Consider the following 21580-nt stretch of genomic DNA (forward strand, 5'->3'; position numbering starts at 1 on the left):
TCACTGGGATAGGATCTTTACAACTGAGATATTTCTTGAAGCCTGGTGAACTGGGCATATCTTGTCCAGGGGAATCCACTTATAAGAGGGGGTCAAAAGAAAAAAATCCAAAAATTTAAAGTGTTTTTTTTTTTTGTTAAATAAAAGATAAACGAGTGAAAAGAAAAAAGAAAGCTCTAAAAAGTAACTAAAATTAGCAATACTATAGAAGGCAATGATCCGCTAATGAACAGTTAAAGTTCAGACTCTAGCCAGGGTTGGTTGAGAAGGAACCGAGGAGGGCTCACCCATGCAATGCTGGTTAGCCTCATGGCAAAGCACAAGGGGATGAAACCAGCGCATACGTGAGCTGAATGGACACGGCTATCAAAATTCTCTGATCAGTAGTGCAGGGATGGAGACACACCTACAGTGGACCATGCACAGAGACACTACTTGAAGATGAGAAAACCCAAGTAGCAGATATGTGAGCCAAAACATCTGTTCCAAGATGCTTCCCTGCCTGGGGAAGAAGAATCTCATTTTTGTGGATGCAAGAAAATCTGAGATGGCCTAGCACCTCAGGTATCTGCTGCAACAAGTTCGTCTTTCAAGGGCCGCTTCAAGTTTTCAGCTAAGCACAAAAGCAGTCTGGCTAAGCAATGCCCTCATACTTATGTGGATTGTGTTGACTACCAGCTCATGAGAAAAATCTCTACTGCGTCCACATTTAGACTTCAACTTCTTGTGACCCCGTGCTGACTTACGTAAGACATGATCATACTGTGTGATTGAATTTCTTTTCTCCTTTGATCCTGGAGTGCCAACCTGATTACTTATCTCAGAAGCTAGTCCAATAAAAGGTATTACTTCACCCACTTCGTTTCTTTACTCATTTTTATGAAGTTGATGTGCTGGATCCTATGGCACTGAACACATTACCTGTATATTGTGTTATCCCAATTGTCTCTCTCAACCTGAAAGGGTGACATCTATAATCAGACTACTGGGAATGGGGACTGTAGAGGCAGGATCCTATTTTCTGGGCTGTCATCACTGAGAGATTCAATCTCTGAATGGTATATTCCCTTTCCTTTAACTGCAGCTGAGAACAGTTCTGGACAAAAGCAAAGTATCCCTGAAGCTCTCATGAGCCATCTTGACTTGACACTAGACAAGTGTACATTGCCTATGAGTTGCAGGTAAAGGTATGTAAATAATGCTCTGTTGACACCTCAGGATCAGTGCCAGGATCTTATCAAACCATTAAACCTGGAAGACAATGGCTCTCAAACTTAAGTGGAGAAGGACTGAGAGTTCAAGTTTTAGCACAACCTATGTTCCTGAAAGCATGGAAAGGAGCCTTTAGAGTTGCTACATGCTAGTTTCTTCTTGCACATCATATGATGTGATGAATGCTGTCTAAAAACAGGTGTAGGTGAGTCCCTAAACCCTCAGTCAGTTTGTTAACTGTAACATTTATGTAGTCCAGAAAGACTAAATAGTAATGTTTTATATTGAGGGGTTTGGGGTTTTTTGGTTGGTGAATAGAAGCTGACAGAGACTGAGCCTGATCAGAATAGATGGTTAAAGCTTCTACCAGATGATCTACTGCAATATTAGAGTAGTTTTATCCTGAATTTCACTTGTCATCAACCAGTTCAGTCTCTTATGACTAAGCCACAGTATCTAATCACCTATCATCTAGAGGGACAAGTTCTATTTTGCTCCTAGCTCAAGGAAGTGTCATCTCTGATTTTTCTCACCTCTTGCATTGGAGGACAGATCATGTGGTGCTCCAGAGTGTATTTAATCTTTAGAAAATGGGATAGCTTGTCCTTATATCTGGACAAAGGCAAACTCTGTTGCAGTCATACTGACTAATTTGACTAGATGGAGGGCTGAACCTTTTCTATGATAGACTTCCCTCATGTTCCAGATCTTGGCTCTGGAAGAAAAATGGTCACTTAGTTATAACCAGGAACAAAAAAGGAGCTTCTTCCCTCAAAAGATTAGGGAAGAAAACATACTGGCTTGTCTTTTCTGATACTACTTTGTCAAGCTACTTTCAGAATTCAGGTGGGATCCTGTCTGGGGCACATGGGATTTTCCAGAACTGGTGCCCGGTTACTGAGTTACCTAACAAGTCTTTTAGCCAGCCTCAGGAGTTCTGCTTTGACAGGCAAAGAAGATGTTTTCAATTATATTAGCTTTTCAATTGTGTTAAGCTCCTGATGTTTAAGATGCAAACTAATAGGATTTTAAAAAGCACACTTGTGTGCCTGGTGAGATGTAGCCATTTAGTCCATAGATTCATCCTCCACCAACCCAGTAGTGAAGAAAAGAGTTTGTCTTGGTTTTAGGAGGTTAGGCTTTTTAGTTTTTTTGTACAGAGACCTTGTGGCTGTGGTTAAGTACATTGGCAGATTAAAGCAGCTTTAAAGTCCCTTCTCAGGGTGTTTTTTTCATATAGCCTTTTGGGAAGGAATGCCCTCAACAAGAATCATCATGTCTTTGAAAGAGATAACATTACTACAACCACATTGGGTAGGACAAACAAATAATTTAGCACTAGTATCCTGCAAGATTTATGGGCTTCAGTGAGCCATCTTCTCTGATGGGAGGGTCTCACCTCCTGAGTAACTTCTTCAAAAGATAAATTAAGGGGGAAGACGGCAACTTCTGCTCCAATTTTGGATGGGAGATATTTGTCTTTTGTATTAGCCTGCTCAGCCATTCCCATTTTCTGGCTGGCTCTGTGGCAATCATCCACTTCCTCTCCCTGGTTTAAAACAGAGAAATAGTGTCTCCTGCTTCCTTGTCTCAGTATTATGATCCAAAGTTAAAAGGTTCCATTTTTTCAGGGGAATAACCAGAACCTGCTGAAATTTTCAGCTTTTGAAGATTTTTGTTCTCTTCTCTTTAAAAAGAAAGGTGGTCATCTGCAGAAGATTAGATTATCTAAAAATCTGCTTTTGGGTCTTAGCCAGTGGCCTGGTGAGGGAATCTCCTGAACTACAGTACTCATCTAATATTTGGAGACAAAGGCTACATTTACACTGGTGGCGGCAAATTCGCCACCGCCAGATCGATCCCTCATGATCGATTGAGCAGTCAATGTAGACCCGCTCAATCGATGAGGGAGTCGACTGAATAAGTCCACCCCCTCAACTAGCATAGCGCTGAGCCACTCAGCGCAATGTGAACAGCACGCAGAAGCAGTCGACGGGAGTTACGCAAAGTACTCTGCATGGTTTGCATAACTCCCGTCGACAGCCGACAAATTTCCGGGTAAGTGTGAACAAGCCCAAAGTTAAAAATACCTTCTAAGAGTTCAGAGGTCTTCCTTTGGGAATGAGAGAAAGAAAGGATGCCAGAGTCCTTGAAACATGATTTGAATACCCACTTAAGCCTGGGATGAGCTGCTAGACCTTCTCTTTAAAGGTGGACTGGACAAGTAGTTTTGGACCCAATCCTGAGAAGTCCTCAAATTGGAAAGGATAGTTGTTTGTTGAGACCCAAGAACTGAAGATAAATTACCATCTTGTGAAGTCCCAGATGGTGAAGAAGAATACGAAAGCCCCAACAAGCTATGCACATCAAACCTGTTCCTCTCGATATTGTAGATTTTTGTGATCAAGAAGTTATAGCAATGCTCCCAGCTTCCATAGTTCATCAAATGGACTCCTTTGCAGGTGAACTGACCTTTGGCTTGCTTCATTTGATGGAGAAAAACTGAAGCCTAGAGGGCAGTTTCCCAAAAGGATTAAGATCTGGAAATTTAGGTCACTTGAAAGGAGTTAGGAGATTTCACGTTGCTGCTCCAAAAAAATCAGTTTTAAGAACTAACATTGCAATGGGTAAAAAACAGGAGTGCTGAAGTACCAAGCTGCTTGTGCTGCCAGAGGAAAAGAATCTGATCTGAGGATACAAGGAGTATGGTTAAGCCCTGGAGTGCTCTGGACAAGATTGGACTGCCTGTTTTCAGGAAAAGGGCACAGCTTATGTGCGCACTTCAGGGAGAAGTCAGGATGCAGAAATGAAGCTATATTGGGGAGAATTAAGTTCTCTTATTTGTTCCCTATAGGCCCTTTTTAGTGGGTAAACAGGCAGAAGATCTCTGCAACCAAGATTTTTTCCCTGTTGCCCTTCTTCATCCTTTCCTCACTGTCCACATTTCCCTGCGAACTGGATTTTTTCCTCCATCCCTCCCTCTCCTCTGATATACAGAAGTGATAAATAGTCAGGAAGACCGCAGGGGAGCTAACTGAGGCATAGGGCTGCACTCCATACTTGCAGCCCAAAAATAAAAAACTGGAAAGGAAACAACCACACTGGTATTTATATGTTAATACTTGGTTATTACATAGTATTTTTCATCCTCTATAAAGCACTCTGAGATCTTTGGAAGTTAAGTATTATAAGGCAGCAAGGTGAAGTTTTGGCAAATTTACTTCACAACAGTTCACTGACAGGCAGGAATAGAACATTGATGGCCTCACTCCTAATTCAGTGCACTATCCATTGCATTGGATTCCTCCTTCAGATATACTTTCAGGGATCATTTCTATGATGACTTAGGCACAAAATATGTGAATGCTTTCCTGCATGGTAGGTGGAGCCATAACACTGTTTAATCACCATCTGAGCAAACTGGGAAAGAGCGATACCCAAGAAAACTTTCTATCCATAGTTGGTTATGAGGTAGGGACTTTGAGCATCTGCTATCATTGTTATATGATTTTCATTATAAATGCTTTAAAAACCCACAGCTTTATAAAGCATTCAAATTGAGGATTGCAACTGGCCATTTTCTCTGCCTGACAAATGGGGAAGATTTTGGTCATGTTTTTTAAATATGGGAAGGATTATTGTAAGAAAAAAGGTATTCTGAAAAATAGAAAGGCTATAGCAAGAGTGGGTGACTGAAACTAGTCAGTCATTGAGGATTAGTGCCTTTACCTTGATTTTTTTTTTTTTTTTTTTTTGGAGGGGGTTGGGGGGAGGAGAGGGAGGAATGTTAGCAAGACTAAACTGAAAATTCACTGAGTATGCCAAGTTGGCCACAGCTAAGATTTTAAGCATATGCATAATACCCCTTTTATTTCACCGCACACTCTTCCACCAGTGTTGAATGTGGGCTGTTAAGCTGATTTGCTGTTTTGTTGACATTCAAAGTATGTAAATGACCTTAATATTAGGAAAAGGAAAGATCTGCAGGCATGAAAAAAACAAACAGTGTCCCTCTATTTTAGGATTTATGTAATTTGTTGAATTATACAACATTCTGTAAATATTATGCTTTAATTCAAATAAGTTGTTTCATTGTGAAAATAGAGCCCAGTACAAGCCACCAGAAAATGCATAAAGATGCCATACTTCAACATTACAGATGTACAATTGAACTCCAATCAAATTGTTAAGTTTATAATAGCTATTGCATGTATCACATTTTCCCTTTTCTGTTCAGCATTAACTTCTATTATGTACCTAATGAATGTAAGCTTAATATTGTTTTAATGTAATGTATTTAGATGTGCATTTGGTGCAGATGCTTTCCCACCCTGAACTGAACTGGACATTGTTTCTCTCATGTGTCCTTGATACAGGGTGGAAATGAAGCCAGTTCTGAATTCCAGATCACCTCAAAGACACTGAAGACTTCTTATAAGCTAATGAGCTGATCACTACAATGGTGCTGCAACAGCCCAGGTTAATTTAGTTTGCTGATTAACATCCACAGATGACAAGTGTCCCCAACCCCCTTTTGAAGCATGACTATTAGGAGTACCCAAGGTGGTTATTAGCTTAAGTCCGATGGCCAGCCACATTTTTTATTTGTAGTATATGGGATGGGACTGAGGTGAAGCAGCACTTGGATTTCATCCATGGCATGAAGTGGTCTCCACCTTTTGTTTTGAAGCTAGGACACATCTGTGTCATGGCAATAAACTTATTAGGCGGTCTGCCCACAGAGCCCTCTAAAACTTCTCTGGTTTAATCACCAATGAGGGGGAAGAGGGGAGTTCTTTTGACAATCAGTGATTTAGTGGGCTTACAAAAACTTTTTGTTCTCCATTCCTAGGAGTGCTTTTCTCAAGATCAGTGCTCACAGATCAGCTTGGTTGACAAGTTAATTTGCAACCAAGGAAGCTAAAGGAAAGGTGTCTGGAGCCAAAGTGACAGAAACATTTGATTCTGATCAGACTCTCTGATAAGACAAAAGGGACGACCGATCATACAGGAGTTGAGACTACGCAAAAGGCTACAGGACTTCTAGAGTTCTTATGGCTTTGTGGAAGACAAGAAGAAGAATCTTTGCCTTTCACCACAGCTTCTGTTAGATCATAAACAGATTTCTATCAGGTGTCCCTGTTCAGTAGCAGATTACAATACCTCCTCTTTTGAGGAAAATGCCTATTTTGCAGTGGAAAAAATTGATTGGGGTCAACCAAATTGTGCATGACAAGATTAAACAAATTCGACATCTATTTTAGTTCAAACCAGGAGTGCTCTACTGTGTTGAGGAAGTTTGGTGCTACAACCTAGATCCACATCCTTCCTGGCTGATGAACTGTTTAGCACATTTCAAGTGGAATCCGTCAGTGCATCCAATAAGGGGAGGCTGCCAACTTCTTAAGTACACCCTATGCCGCTGCGAAATTATTTGCTCACTTATGAATCATGTTATTTGAGGTGTTTAAACTGCTCATGATCTTCTGGTGAATTGTGATTTTTGTTCTAGAGGAGGACACATCTCAAAGAACCATCGTTACTGCACATCATTACTCTTCTTCTTCAAGTAGTGTCCCCATGGCTGCTCCACTGAAGGCAACTCCTGAGCACTTATCCTTAATGGGAGGCTGGGGCTTCAGAGTAGAACCTGTTATGGATAATACGGCGGAGCTGAAGATAGCGTTGGAAGCAGAATCCTCAGTAACCACAGTGTTCTGCAAAGGCATTCACAGACACCCAGGTTGCTGCTCTGCAGATTTCCAAGATATGAACATTCTTGAGGAGGGCGACACAGGAAACCGATCTTGGAGTGTGTTTGGATGCCGGAGATTGTGAACCTGATAGCAGCATTTGATACAGTTTGAGATCTATTGGAGAGTGTCTGGGCTGATATCGCTGTGCCTTTAGACCTTTCCAAAATGGAAAGAAAAAAAAAAACTTAGAACATTTCCTCAAGACCTTCATCTTGTTAAGGTAAAAGGTCAGGGCTCTCCTAACATCTAGCATGTGCAGTATGTGAGCCAATAAGTGGCCATGGGTTCAAAGGGCAATCTAGTCACGCTCTTCAAGACTAAGTCTAGATCTATGTTTGGTTAGGAGGTCTGGGTTGGGGGGAAAAAAGTTAACTAGAAAGTGATTTTCTCAAGGGTATAGTAGTGTATGAGAGCCAAGTGTCCCTCTATTTGTTGAAGGAAGGCCACCATAGCTGCTAGCTGAACTTCGAGTGAAGAGAGAGTCCTGATTTTTTGAGAATCAGTATATAGTCTAGGACCATTGGGAAAGTAGCAGGTGCCAGGGAAATCTGCCTGAATTACACCAAACCTGAAGCCTGGTCCACTTTTGCAGCTAAGTTCAACAGGTATACCACCTCACAGCAGGATCTCTCAGTGTTGGAACCATGAAGAAGCTAGGCCTTGAACTGGAGTATCCACAGGTTGGGGTGGAGAGTGTGTCCTCCTTTCTGTGAAAAGGAGATATGGAGTGGGTTGGAGAGAGATGGGAAGACATTGCCAGTTCTGGCAGGTAAGGGTACCACGTCTGTCTCAGCCAGGTAGGAGCAATCAGCATAACATTTGTTCTTGCTCTTATTTTTAACAGGACTTTCAGCAATAAAGGAAACAGGGGAAAGGCATATAGAAGGTCCTTGTCCCATGGGAGGAAAACGTCCCCTACAGAGTACTGTCGGAGGTCTGCCCTGGAAAAGTAGCGTGGGCATTTCTTGTTCAGGTAAGCAGTGAAGTCTATGGTCAGTGGCCCCCACTGTCTGAATATGTTGTGGCGTACTACTGAGCTCATCTCCCGTTCATGATCATGTGGAAACCTGCAGCTGAGACTATTCACTGTCACGTTCTGCATTCCTGGCAGGCAGACGGCTGATATCGTAACGTTGTAGGAAATGCACCAGTTCCATAGCTTTAGTGTTTTAGCATAAGGAGAGGGTGAGCTGGTGCACTCCAAACAACTTATGTAGTACATGCATACTATATTGTGGATCATGACTCGTGTGTGTACCTCTGATAAGCGACAGGAAGTAAGTATGCGTTCCTGACAGCTCTGTGTTCAAGGAGATGGATACGAAGACATCCCTCCATGAGTGGCCACTTGCATTGTGTCATGAAGTTGTAGAGAAGTGCTCCCCATCTTAAGAGGGTGGTAAGGAGTAGTGACTGAGGAGTGAAGGGCCTGTGCGAACGGAATCCTTGTACAGATGTTTGCTGGGTCTTTCCCCAGTTCAAGGATTGTGATAGGGGTTTGTCTAGGCAGTCTCTGTCTGCCCTGTAAACTGTGCTGAAACATGACTGGAGACACCTCACGAGAAGTCTGGTATGAGCTATCACAGATGTACTGCAGCCATGTGCCCCAGAAGTTGAATGTAGTGCTTGGCTGATAGAGACAGTGCAAACCAACTCTCAGATGACCATGGACAGATTGAAGAACCTATGCTGTGGTAGGAGCGCTCCCACTCAGAGAGTTGAGATTGGTGCCTATGAATTGTAATCTCTGTACTGGGATTAACACTGATTTTTGGATGTTGATTTGTAGGCCCAAGCTTCTGAATAAGTCCATAGTCGTGTGAGTAACCCACAAAGGTTTGTGGAAGGAACGAGCCCTGAGGAGGCAGTCTGCATTGGGATAGAACATGATCCCATGGGAACAAAGATGTGCTGCCACCACAGAGAAGCCCTTGGAGAACACTAGGGGAGCTGATGATCGCCCAAAGGAGAGTACTCTGTACTGGTAGTGGTCCTGTCCTAGGGTGAAATCTGAGCAACGGTCTATGGGAAGGTAAAACAAATATGGAAATAAGCATCCAGAAGGTTAGTGGCCGAAAACTAGTCTCCCTGTTCCAGAGTTGGAATAGAAGTCACTGCTTGAGTGACCATTTTGAATTTTTGACCTTGACAAACTTGTTGAGTGCTCTGAGGTCCAGTATGGGTCTCCGGCCCCAGTTTTTCTTGGGTATTCGGAAGTAACAAAATTAAAACCTTTGCCTCATACTTGCTGAAGTACTGGTTCTATAGCTCGTACACAAGAGGAAATCTCTCTTCTCACAATAGACTCTCATAAGAACATAAGAAATGGCCATACTGGATCAGACCAATGTTCCATCTAGCCCAATATCCTGTCTTCCTACAGTGGGCGCTGCCAGGTGCTTCAGACGGAATGAACAGAACAGGTAATCAAGTGATCCATCCCGTCGCCCATTCCCAGCTTCTGGCAAACAGCAATCCCAGCCTTCTCTGGCTAATAGCCATTGATGGACCTATCCTCCATGAATTTATTTAGCTCTTTTTTGAACCCTGTTATAGTCTTGGCCTTCACCACATTCTCTGGCAAGGAGTTCCACAGGTTGACTGTGCATTGCGTGAAGAAATCAGAGGGTCCCTGAAGAAGGACAGGGAAGGGTGTTGGGGTAGAGTAGGGAGGTGAAATTAATAGAATACCCACTGCAGATGATTTCTAGCACCCCCCAATTGCAGATGATTTCCATTCCTAGGTGCTGCAAAACAGAGCAAGGTGACATCCAAAGGAATGCAAAGGGTTGGTCATCAGCATCAGACAGCAGTGGAGAGAGATGTCTGTTGGCGCTCAGACCAATCTGTCAAAATTGATGTTTTGAAGTGACTGTTTGGAAGAGGAAGGTTGTGGGCCCGATGGATTGAGCTTTGAGAATCTTTGCAGCTCATAAAAGCATTCAGATTGATAGAGTGCTGTACTGGATTTAAGTGAGGGCAGAGGGTGTATTTTCTCTTCTGTCCAGTTGCATAAATCCCCAAGTGACCGAAGAGTAGCCCTGGAGTCTGAGTCTGTGGAGGGATACATCAGTCTTTTCTGCAAACAATTTGGTGCCTTTCTAGGAAAGATCCTCCACAGTTGTCTGTACTTCCTTTGCCAGAGAAATGTGGCCAAGGGGCTCATTGCATCTTAATAGCTGTGGTGATGGATCATGCCACAGCAGCAGCTATGTCAAGCGCTGATTGAAGTGCTGTGTTGGCCACCAGTTGACTCTCATTGGTAATGGCCCAAACTAATCTCAGTTTGATTCCAGAAGCTGATCAATAAATGAACTGAGTTTGGAATAACTACTGAACTAGTCATAGATTGCTGTTAGCGCTTGGTAATTTGCAATGCAGCACTATAGGGTGGTAGAAGAATAAGCCTCTCTTCCAAATAGGTCGAGGTGTTTCCAATCCTTAACGTATGGGGTGGATTTCACCTCCTGCTGATGACCTCTGGTGTTCACCACAAGCACAATGATTGAATTAGGAGGTGGAAGGGAGAAAATAAATCATGTCCTTGCTGAGATGTAGTATTTCTTATCAGCTCGCTTACAGACTGGTGCGACCAATGCAGCGGTCTGCCATATAAGCTTAGCTAGATCCAAGAAAGCCTCATTGTTGGGGAGGGCTACTCTGGATAAAGAAGAGTCATTTTGCACTTCTATCAGCTTATGGTGTTATTCTTTTTCCACTTCTAGAGGTAATTGCAGAGTGTCTGCCACCCTCTTAGTGAAGTCTTGAAAGAGTTTCATGTCATCTGCTAGAGATAGCAGATGGGGCATCACTGTCTCATCTGGTGAAGACAACAAGGTGTTGGTCAGCGATGTGACTTCTTCATCAAGGTTGGCCTCCTGTCCTCCCACACCTCCTCGGGAGGTTCAGAGGCTTTGGATGCAGTGGCAGATGGAGGGCGCCTCATTGATTCACAATGAGCCATGCTAGGTGTTCGAAGGGTGTGATGTCTATAAGGCTCCCACAGGACCCAGTAAGGCCATTGGAATGGCGGAAAGGGTCCTAGTGGCTGACACCATGGTTGTCCATACCAGGATGGTCGAGCGCCTGGTGGATGATACAGTTGTGGACGCCCTGGTTGGGAACTGGCACAATAGGGTGCATGGAAGGTAACAACCTCCTCCTACTCATTATCTGACTATCAAATGGAGAATGGAAGTGCATGGCATGATGCTGATTGAGACTCTCTAGTTCGCGGTGAAGTCAATACTGGAGTCCCAGTACCAAATAGCGGCAACTCGGGTACATCAGATACTGTAAGATCTTTTGAGTATCTGAACTCCTGTGGAAGCCAGTACTAGAGGCAGCTGCTGGTGCGGAGATGGCGGTACCAATGGTGTTGGTGATGTAGGCTGGGTCAAACGCTCCAACACAGTTTGGCGTACCATTGAAGGTACTGAGGCTGTTGCCCATACCGAGGGAGCCTTCAGCAAAGCATGGTCTCTGTCCTTCTCTCTTCCAATCAGTACCATTACTTTGGTGCCTGTGCCCTTTTGGTCTTTATGCATATCAACGCATTCCATTGGAATGATACCATGAGAGCTCTGGATACCACATTTGGATGGTTTCGGTGCTGTTGGTACTAATGATACCTAACACGCTAGGGATCTTTTCCGGCTGGATCAGGACTTATTCTGGGGACTCACAGCTCTTGTTGAAGCCTTGTTGAAGTGAGTGTTTCATGGCTTTAGGTTTGCCGTCTGTGGATGTGGAGGGCTGTGGTGAAGATTCCTGTGTTATGAGTGAATCTTGACCCAGGTTTGAAGGAGGTTGGAGAGCTGCCGCCATTAGAAAGAGTTTAAGTCTGAGCTCTCTGTCCTTTTGAGATTGTGGTTTCAGCTACTGACAAAAGCCACACTTCTTTGCCTCAGACTACCACATTTCCCAGGACACAATAAAAATGTACATCCGTTACATGGGCAGCCGCTTTACAGGAGAGGCACCTCTTACACCCCAGTGAAGCGGGCATACCCCACACCAGGGTAGTCTCTGGAGAAAGGGTAAATAGATAAAGGTTTTTTTTGTTTTTTTTTAATTAAAAAGAATAGCCAAAGTAAACTCTAAACAAATAAAGGAAGATTAGTAACTGGTTAAGTTCGAACAACAGAGTTAATGATCTAATGAACGGATAGCTAATAACTGTCTCTAGCTGGGGGCGACTGAGGAGCTGAGAAGAGGTTGAATTTTGAACCTGAAATTAATACAAACTGGGGATGGGCTACTTACACGTGAGACCAAATGAAAAATTATGTGATTAACTTTTTGAAGTCATGATTTTTTGAAGTCTGTTACTGAATGCTTGGGGTTGGCACTACTGTTGAAGGGAGCCATCATTTGATGATAATCTGACTAACTGTTGCTCTGTGCTTAATCTTTCCTGTGTGATTAAAGCCGAAGACTGAGACAAGACAGCTGCTTTAGATGCCTTACTTTCCTTGACCTGTGTTAATCTGGACAGGATATAGAAACTGCTTTAGTCTCCTAATAACAGATTAAGATCAAGTATCTCTGCGGATATGTAAATCAATTGCCTTTCATACAGTTGAGGACAAGATGTGCCTTAGGGGAGAGGGATGGAGCTGCCCTTTGTGGATCTTGGCATCTCTGCGCGTCTAGAATTTCTGTTGGGCAATGGTGACCAGAAGGTATAGTGAAGTCTTATGCTCCTCTGAGAAGCAGGGTTTGTCTGCTAGGTATTACTTTATTTTACAACTTGGGAGTCTCACTAAATTCCAAATTTGTTTGAACCTGTTCTGAGTACTTCTAAGAACTGCTATCTTCATTTGCTTCCAGTCAGAAGGTTGAATCATCTCTCTAGATACTGACCTATAATGATTCATGGTTTTGACACTTCAGGACTAGATTACTGCCATGTGTTCTATTTAGGCACTACAACTTTAGCCCATTCAAAATCTGTACCTGGCCCAGAAAGTCATAAGTAGGCTTGAACAGAGTATCTCATTGTGACCATATTACAATGGTGCTTTATAAGCTACACCCACCTGTGGGTTTTGATGCGGTGTTTATAGATACTTTTATTGACCTATGAAGTCATAAAAGGATGGGGAGGGGAGTACCTAATGATAAGCCATAACTTTTCATGTCAGATTGCTGCAGTTAAACTCAGTAGTGGCATGAAATCTCAATATGAGAAGGAGTGGTTAGCAGTACTTCGTTCTTTAAGGCCCCTTGGCTTTGGAATTTACTCCCTACCCCTTTGTCCAAAAATAGCAAGTTTATTCACCTTCAGGGTATGCTGCGAGGCTCATCTCTTAATGCAAGCTTTTTATGAGAAGATTTTGTTTGAAGGGGGTACTTTCCCCACACGTTTTGCTGTACAGCTTACTGCTGGATTTGGGGTTCTCTTATCTGTTGATGTTTTTAAAGCAAACTCCTCGCCTAGACTTTCAGATAGACATTGTTTAATTCTTACAATTACAAAAGGGAAAATTCAGTTTGTTACTGACTACTAGTTTAATGTTTCAGTAAGTTTGATGAAGACACAAGAACACAAAAGAATATCAACTTATTATGGCACGTTAGAAAAATATATTGGAACTTTACCTTAAAAAGTAAAGTAGTGCACTAAGAGTGCTGCCATTTTATCTAACAGACCACTGTAGGTTTGAAAAGTAACTTTCTGGTAATTTAATCTATAAAAAAGAAAAAGAAAAAAAAACTTACAATATCACTGCCAGACAGTGAGGATACAGAAGAGGCAGAAGAACCAGAGGATAAATGTTGGGTATTAGTTAATGACAAAGCCAAGCGTTGGTTTAAGGGTGATTCAGAGTCTCTGTTCTGTTGTTCTGCGCTGCATGGCATTATCTGCTCTCTTACTTTCATTCTATTGTCTGTTGATAAAAACATGACTATCATTTAGAAGAATATGAAACCCCATCACTTTGTAGGTTAGAAAGAAGTATTTTCCAAAATTTCATTAAACTAAAGTTAAAAGTGTTCTATAACAAGAATCGCAGGTTATGTCTACACTGCCCTGCAGTTTGGACTACATGGGCATGAATAACTGTGCACACCAAAGTGCTATGCTGTAACTCCCATGTGAGGACATTGAGGGGGCAAACTAAAAGGTTCCTAGTTCGCATTAACGCAATCATCTTTAACAACGACTCCGTTAATGAGAACTAGGAACCTTTTAGTTCACACCTGCAGCATCCACAGAAGAGAATTTCAGTGCACCACTCTGGGGCGCATGACTATTCACAACCCCATAGTCCACACAGCAGGGCAACTTAAGCAAGCCCTCCATCTTGAAATAAAATTCTGTAGTAAATTCTCATGCAGCTGAATTTAGTGATTAGCCCAGGACAGAGAACATATTTACAATTGATTCACTCCAAAAAAAATTTTTCTATATTTCTCTGAAAGTACTTTAGTAATTTGAAACTTCTGAGATCAATTGCTGTACTTACCCATATCAGATGACAGACTACTTTTGCCTCCCCATTTCTTTTTAATCCATGCCCTGAAGTCAATCACTTCCTGTGTCACTTTGATGATTCTACCTAATGTGCTAGAAACAAAGTTATATTTGTAGATCAATATAAAAACTTAGTGGGGAAACAAAGAGTTTAGTTATTCAATAACTCTATTCTACATAAACTATACAAGTGAACTAAATTGATTTAAGATTCAGAGAGATGATAAAGCAGTAACCAAGGCAATATTAAGTTTCCATGACAAACTGCTTAGTAAACAAACTAAGACAAAGGAAAGGCAGCTTCCTACCTTTACTAGTGTTAGTGACACCATAGTGGAAATGGACTGAATGTCAGAAACACAAGTTTCAACCAAACTTGTCTGTAGTAACGCCTTTAATGACTAAAATACTTGTACTTGATAACAAGAGTACCTCAGGGTTACAAGCATTCCCTAAGGAAATTACATAATCATGGGCTTCCTTATATCCTTCATGGAGTCTAACTTAGACCATAAGGAATTCATGGGGTAGAAACCTCATAGTTAATACAAGTCTTGGTCTTAGACTGGTCTTGATATTGAAAGACCTTCAGTTTTTTGCCACAGATTCAAAAAAAAGGGGGGAATTAAAGGACATAGAATTCCTACAAGTAATGCACAGTATTAATTTCCAGCCTTCTGCTGCTTGGAGACACCAGGAATAGAGAAAAACTGGTGCAAATGATGTAGGATTGCCTGGCCACTGAACTCCATGAAGTAGAATGTGCAAGAATTAGATTTACATTGATTAGGAGCAATCCTAAATTATTGACATTCAGACTGCAGAGATATGACCAACACATTTTTTTGATGACCAAAAAAAATAATAAAAATAGTATTAAAATAGTGATTCCGCACAAGCTTATGATGTAGTATTGGTTTAAAATGGAGGACAAAGTGTTCTTTTGGAATATTATGTATTACTATACCAGTGGCTTTCGACCTGTTGTCCATGAACCCCTGGGGGTTCACAGATTATGTCTAAGGGATCCGCAAAAGGTGACTATGAAAATGAAGTTTCAGATCCCAGAAAAGGCATTAATTTTTCTGATCAAAAGTATGTGAATACCCAACACTTAAGGGTGAAAATCTGGAAGTGTTGTCGTTACCATAGAAGCCCACAGTTCAGCGCCCTCTCTCAAGCTGCGCCAAATGACATGCTGAGCACATTCAACATGTATAGTTGAATTCTGGTCAGTGAATTTTCAGTCTGAAACTTCTATGGTAGGTGTCTGTAGACCACAGGTTGAATTTCTAAAGGGGTCCGTACCTCCATTTGAAATTTTGTAAGGGTCCACAAACGAAAAAAGAATGGTTACTTACCTCGTAACTGTTGTGCTTCTAGAAGCGTTGCTCATGTCCATTGCCAATGTAGCTGTGTGCGTGTGCCACATGCACCGGTGCCGGAAATTCCGCCCCCCTCCCCAACCCCAGGGGTACCCGTAGGAGCCGGCTCTAACACCCCCTGCAGCAGCATGCACATGCGCCTGCATATAGGCGCTGCTGGTCCCCCCACCTCTCAGTTCCTTCTTACCAAAACTCTGACTGAGGAGAAGGATGGCGGATGTGGAAAGGACGTGAGCAACACAACTCAAAGAACAACAGTTACGAGGTAAGTAATCATTCTTTCTTCTTTGAGTGCTTGCTCAGATTCATTCCCAATTTAGCTGACTCACCAACTGTGTCCCTGGGGGCAGGTAGGAGTTCATGGACATGACACTTGCAGCACCCCACTGCCAAAGCCAGCATTGTCCTGAGCTTGCTGCATTATGGCATAGTGAGAACCGAAGGTATGCACCAATGACCATGTAACGGCTCTGCAAATGTTCTGTATTGGGACGTGCACCTGAAAGGCTGCAGATAATGCTTGTGTCTTTGTCGAGCAGGCTGTAAAGGACCCCGGGGACGCGATCCCAGCCTGCTCGTAGCAAGCCCAGATCAGGCTGTAATCCACTTGGAGATCAGCTGTCCTTTCATTCTATCCGCAACCGCGACGAAAAGTTGCGTAGAGTGGCGAAAGGGCTTGGTTCCATCAATATAAAATGCCAGAGCCTTCTGACATCAAGGATATGCAAGTTCCTCTCCTCGCTGAAGTTATGTAGTTTGGGACAGAATACCAGCAGGAATATGTCCTGATTAAGGTGGAAATGAGAGACTACCTTCGGTAAAAACAGGTGTGGGTATAACTGGACCTTGTCCTTATAAAACAGTGTATCGAGGCTCTGTGGTTAATGCCCTGATCTCTGATACCCGCCTCGCAGATGTAATAGCAACCAGGAACAACTGTAACCCTTAAGTAGGCTGCCACCACCAACATACAATTTAGTGAAGATCCTCGATGTGGTTGAGAGGACGAATAGAAACACTGTGAATTGATAGTGACAATCCTCCACCACAAACCGCAGTAATCTTCTGTGACCCAGAAAGATGCAGATGTGAAAATAGGCATCCTTTATGTAGGAGAGTAAAGAGTTAAAAGCTGGATAAATGGTCAAGCCTAAGTTACAGGGAATGGGGTCACGGCATGGGCAAACCTTATGTCTGGTAATTGGTATAAATTCCAGTTAGAGGTGTGTTATTTCTCTTCTTTTTTTCCTGGCTAACTGTGCAGGGGATGAGGCTATTCCCCCTCCTGCGCAAGGCCTTTGGTGGGAAGAAAGCATTATCTTCCTCCTCCCTGGCATACCTTTGCTTTAAAGAATGTTAGTGTAAAATTAATAGGTTTTAAGGTGATGTGTCTGCCCTCTGTATGGTAATCCTGTAAACAACAAACAGGGGCGGGTATAATTGTATTCATCATGTAGTTAATATTCATTTTATAGGTGTCAATGTAACCAAATAAGGGTCTATGGGGAGTTGCTGGAAATGTATACATTTACATATTGTTATGAATAAAAGAATTGTAAAGTAACCCCCTAGTTGCTCACTCACGGCGTTGAGGTGAAACGAGCAGGCAATAAAGGGTTCCATCTCCCCAGTCCGCCCCAGGGACAACCTATTTCTTATCTCTAACACTTTAAATGAAGGGCTGCGTAACAGTCGCCAGGATCCAGTGAAGGAATGATGGTGACTAGGTAAACCATACAAAACTAACTTTGAGGTACTTGTTGATGCGTCTTAAGTCCAGGATAGGCCTCAGACCTCCCTTTCTTTTTGGAATCAGGAAGTACAGTGAGTAAAACCCTCACCCCCTTAAGTCCTGAGGAACCTCTTCCACTATACCCACCTGCAAGAGTGCTTGCACCTCTTGTGTGAGAAGTTGCTTCTGAGAGGGGTCCCTAAAGTGGGATGGGGAAGGAGGATAGGAAGGCAGGAGTGAGGCAAACTGGAGGGCGTAGCTGATGGCTACCATGTTGAGCACCCAAAGGTCCGATGTTATGGTAGCTCAGGCTGGGAAAAAAGGGGTTGAACAAGAAAAGAATAGCAGGGAGATTGGCTACATGGTTGAAACTGGTAGCGCACTCTTGGGCGCACCTTCAAAAGGTCTGCTTTCTGCCTGGATTATGGCAGCTGGAGCTCAGCTAGGGGGCAGCATTTGATGAGCGGCTCTGGTGCCTCTTATAACCCTTATTCTTTTTCCTGTAGGAATCACTATGGAAACGGCCTCCGCACTGCTGCTGAGGCTTGAAGTTCCTTCTGAATGGAGGCGGGGTGTACAGGCCAAGGGACTACAGGGTTGCCCTCGAGTCCTTCATGCCATGAAGCCTAGAGTCCGTTTGTTCGGCAAATAGGATTGTGCCATCAAAGGGGAGGTCCTGGATTGACTGTTGGACTTCTGATGGAAGGCCTGAGGACTGCAAACATGACGTCCTTCTCATCGACACCGCTGATGCCATGGTTCTGGCTGCAGAGTCCATTGCAACAGAGGCTGCTTGCAGGGATGCCCTTACTACTGTCCTCCCTTCCTCCAAGATGGCCTCAAATTCCTGCCTGGAGGGGTGCGACAATGAGTCTGCCTACTTTTCTAGCGACTGCCAGATATTGAAGTAGTATCTGCCTAGCAGCACCTGCTGGTTTGCTAACTATCTGTAGGCTAGAAGTGGAATAAATTTTCCATCAGAACAAGTCCAGCCTTTTTGCCTCTTTATTTTTAAGTGTAGAGTGCACTTTGCCTTGCCTATCCTCTTTTGTTGGCAGCCGTGAGCAGCAGCGATCGTGGGGCAGGGTGGGTATACAAGTATTCAAACCCCTTTGCCGATATATATTATTTCTTTTCTGCCCTCTATGATGTGGGGGGCAAGAAGCCAGGGTATCCCACAGTGCTTTGGCTAGTTTGACTACCCTTTCGTGGACAGGGAGCGCCACTCTTCTTGGTGCTGCCAATGCCAGGATCCCAAACAGGTCATCCATAGGCTCATCCAGCTCCTCTTATTTTGAGGCCCAGATTGGATGCCATCCATTTTAAAAGGTCCTGATGGCACCTGAAGTCATCCAGCGGTGTTGCTGATGAAGGTCCTGCTACTGCTTCATTCCGTGAGGAAGAGGCTAGTGGCGGGGGAGGGGCAGTCGCTCTGGTTGGGGTAGTGTCCCCCAGACTTGAGGTAGGTGACACCCCCTGGTCAGATTCCAAGTCAAGGTGTGGTGCCAAGCTCTGGAGGATAGAGGACCTTGGCACAGAGGCCTCTCTTCGAAAACACAGGGGGAAACCCCCACCAGTAAGACCATGGCCCCAGCCATTGTCTTTGCAGCCACCCCCCCATTGGTGGCATTGTCAGGAAGTCCGGTTTTGGGGCAGAGGTGTGTCTCGTCTGAACCACTTCCTCGCTTTCCAAGGAAGAGGTGCCGCTATCCGATGGCTAAGGCAGTGTCTAGTCTGAATATCTCCCGGCGTCACATGGGAGTCATGGCACTCCGGTGCCGGTGAACAGCATGGAGATCCCAAGCGTTGGACATGATGGGACTGGGACCAGCTCTTGTCCTTAGGTTTTTTGTAAGCACTGGCAGAGCAGGGTCGAGATCCCAGGGAAGCACATAGGGATTCTGGTGACCTGCACCATTCAAGGGTCCGGTACCAATGCTCCAATGTTCGATGCCGGTCTTCCAGGGACTGACAGTGGGAGGACAGTCTATCAATGCCTTGGCTCCGAGAGCATGGTCTCTTATCCAAGGATCGGCTGTGCACTGGCGAATGGTACCTAGGAGACAGAAACTGTCAGGCAGACCTGTCAGTCGGCTTGTTCCTTGACATGGTACCCGCCGGTGTCGGCGCCGAGTCTCGGTGCGGTCTGCCGTCTCTCAGCATTGGCAGTATTGGAATTGCCAGGTCTTTCATTGCTTGAAAAGCCTGTGGAGTCAATGGCACCACCAGGTTACAAAGGCCTTTTCCACTCTTCGGAGTTGGCAGGGGGCCCGCTGCCGGAGTCGAAGCTCGCAGCAGTGAGGGACCCTTTGGAAGTGGAGGGGGTTGGCGGCCGAAGGCAGGTCTCGCTTGCTCTCCTGTAACCTTCTTCGTTTTGTCTACTGGCAAGCGCCTTCTCTTGGTGCATGTTTGACCTCTTTTTCAGTACCAGAGATGGTGACTGGTGCCGAGAGGACGAAGAGGATACTGGAGGGGCAAGCCCGTGCCAAGTCTACCATGCTCGGTGCCAAGTCAGATCTACACAGCTCCAACACCAACCGGAGTGCCAACTTCATAAGGATGGCCTTAAGCCAGGATGTCCCAGTCCTTCTTTGTTCGTGGGCAAAAACGTTTGCAGATCTTGCACCTCTCATGGATGTGAGCTTCCCCTAGGCACTTCAGGCAACTTCAATGTGGGTCGCTCCTTGGCATACGCTTCTTACATGAAGCGCAGGATTTAAAACACTGTGAGACTAACTACAATTAACAGTAACTATATACATGAGAAATAAGCAAAAGCCAGTGGGTTTCGAGAAAGACTTGTGAAGCAAGAGATGTTTCAGTACTGTCACTGGCGGTAAGGAGGAACTGAGAGGCGGGGGGACAGGCAGCACCTATATGCGGCCACATGTGTGCACCATTGCAGGGGGCACTACAGCTGACCATATGGGCACCACTTAGGGGGGAAAAAATCTCTGGCACACACACCTGAATTGCAAATGGACATGAGCAAGCACTTAAAAAAGAAAGGTTGAAAACCACTGTACTATACAGTAGGCTTGTCTTTCCTGCTTCATATCTGCCCTGTATCCACATGCCTTTTTATGGGAGCTTTTTCCCTTTAATCTTAGAGAAAAGTTTAAAATACACCTGAATAAACTCCTATGAAGAAAGCTCAGTTACCAGCAGCCCACAATCACTTATCCTCCTAATCTACAAGTCTGAACTGTATTATAGAAAAGCAGTCTCAAGAATCAAGGCATGATCTAGTGCAGTGGTTCCCAACCCATGGCCCGCTGGGTCTTTCAAAGTGGCCTGCCACTCCTCTCCCACTGGCTACAGAGGGGATCCACTGCCTGAGGAGCACGTTGCCACACGGCTACAAGACTGATGCAGGCTCCTTGCTGCATCCAAGGGGACAGATCAATGCTCCCCTCCCCCGCTGCAGCAGAGAGCATGGCAAAGCGCTCCACCTGAGTCCCTAGACACTGGGGTCCCTGCTGGAGCCAGGGGAGGAGAGCACTGATCTCCTGTCCCCCTGGCTGCGTAAGGGAGCCACTGCCTAGGGACCCAGGTGGAGCACACAGGGTTACAGGACACATGCAGTTTTCCTGCTGCAGCCAGTGGGATGGCAGATCAGTGAGGAGGCACCTGAGACCTCCTTCCATCTGGCTACAGTCTGGTGGCCCTTCAGGGTTGTAAAAATGGTATCTGTGGCCCTCAAGCAAAAAAAGTTGGGAACCACTGATCTAGTGTGTCAACAGCAGAACCCAAAAACCATCTTGCCTCTAGCACTGAATCCATGTGTAGCATTGGGCAAGTCTATGCCCAAGGCCATGTCTACACTACAAAATTATGTAGACCTAACTTACACCAACATACAGCCACCGGAGTTATAAAATTACTTATGTTTGTGCACACTTGGCTCTTTGTGTCGACGACGCATGTTCTCAACAGGAGCACTTGCAACAGTTGTATTGTCAGTGCGCGACATTTGTGGGACTGCTCCTGAAAGCCAGTAACTGTCAACATAAGC

At 44.3% G+C, this 21580-nt stretch overlaps 1 protein-coding gene across 5 annotated transcripts in view; it reads right to left on the reverse strand.

Annotated features, from left to right (window-relative positions):
* Positions 1 to 21580, reverse strand: part of TENT4A (terminal nucleotidyltransferase 4A) — a 103266-nt gene that overhangs the window by 21051 nt on the left and 60635 nt on the right. For all 5 annotated transcript variants that reach the window (XM_067529593.1, XM_067529584.1, XM_067529575.1 and 2 more), the window contains exons 9-10: positions 14441 to 14541; positions 13692 to 13861 (exon numbers count right to left, since the gene is read on the reverse strand). In XM_067529593.1, coding sequence (XP_067385694.1) covers positions 13692 to 13861; positions 14441 to 14541 — 271 coding nt within the window. The remainder of the gene's footprint in view (positions 1 to 13691; positions 13862 to 14440; positions 14542 to 21580) is intronic.

Source organism: Emydura macquarii, unplaced genomic scaffold, assembly GCF_026122565.2.
Source record: "Emydura macquarii macquarii isolate MOO-44397 ecotype Brisbane River unplaced genomic scaffold, CSIRO-AGI_Emac_v2 contig_320, whole genome shotgun sequence".
In the NCBI taxonomy this organism is placed as follows: Eukaryota; Metazoa; Chordata; order Testudines; family Chelidae; genus Emydura; species Emydura macquarii.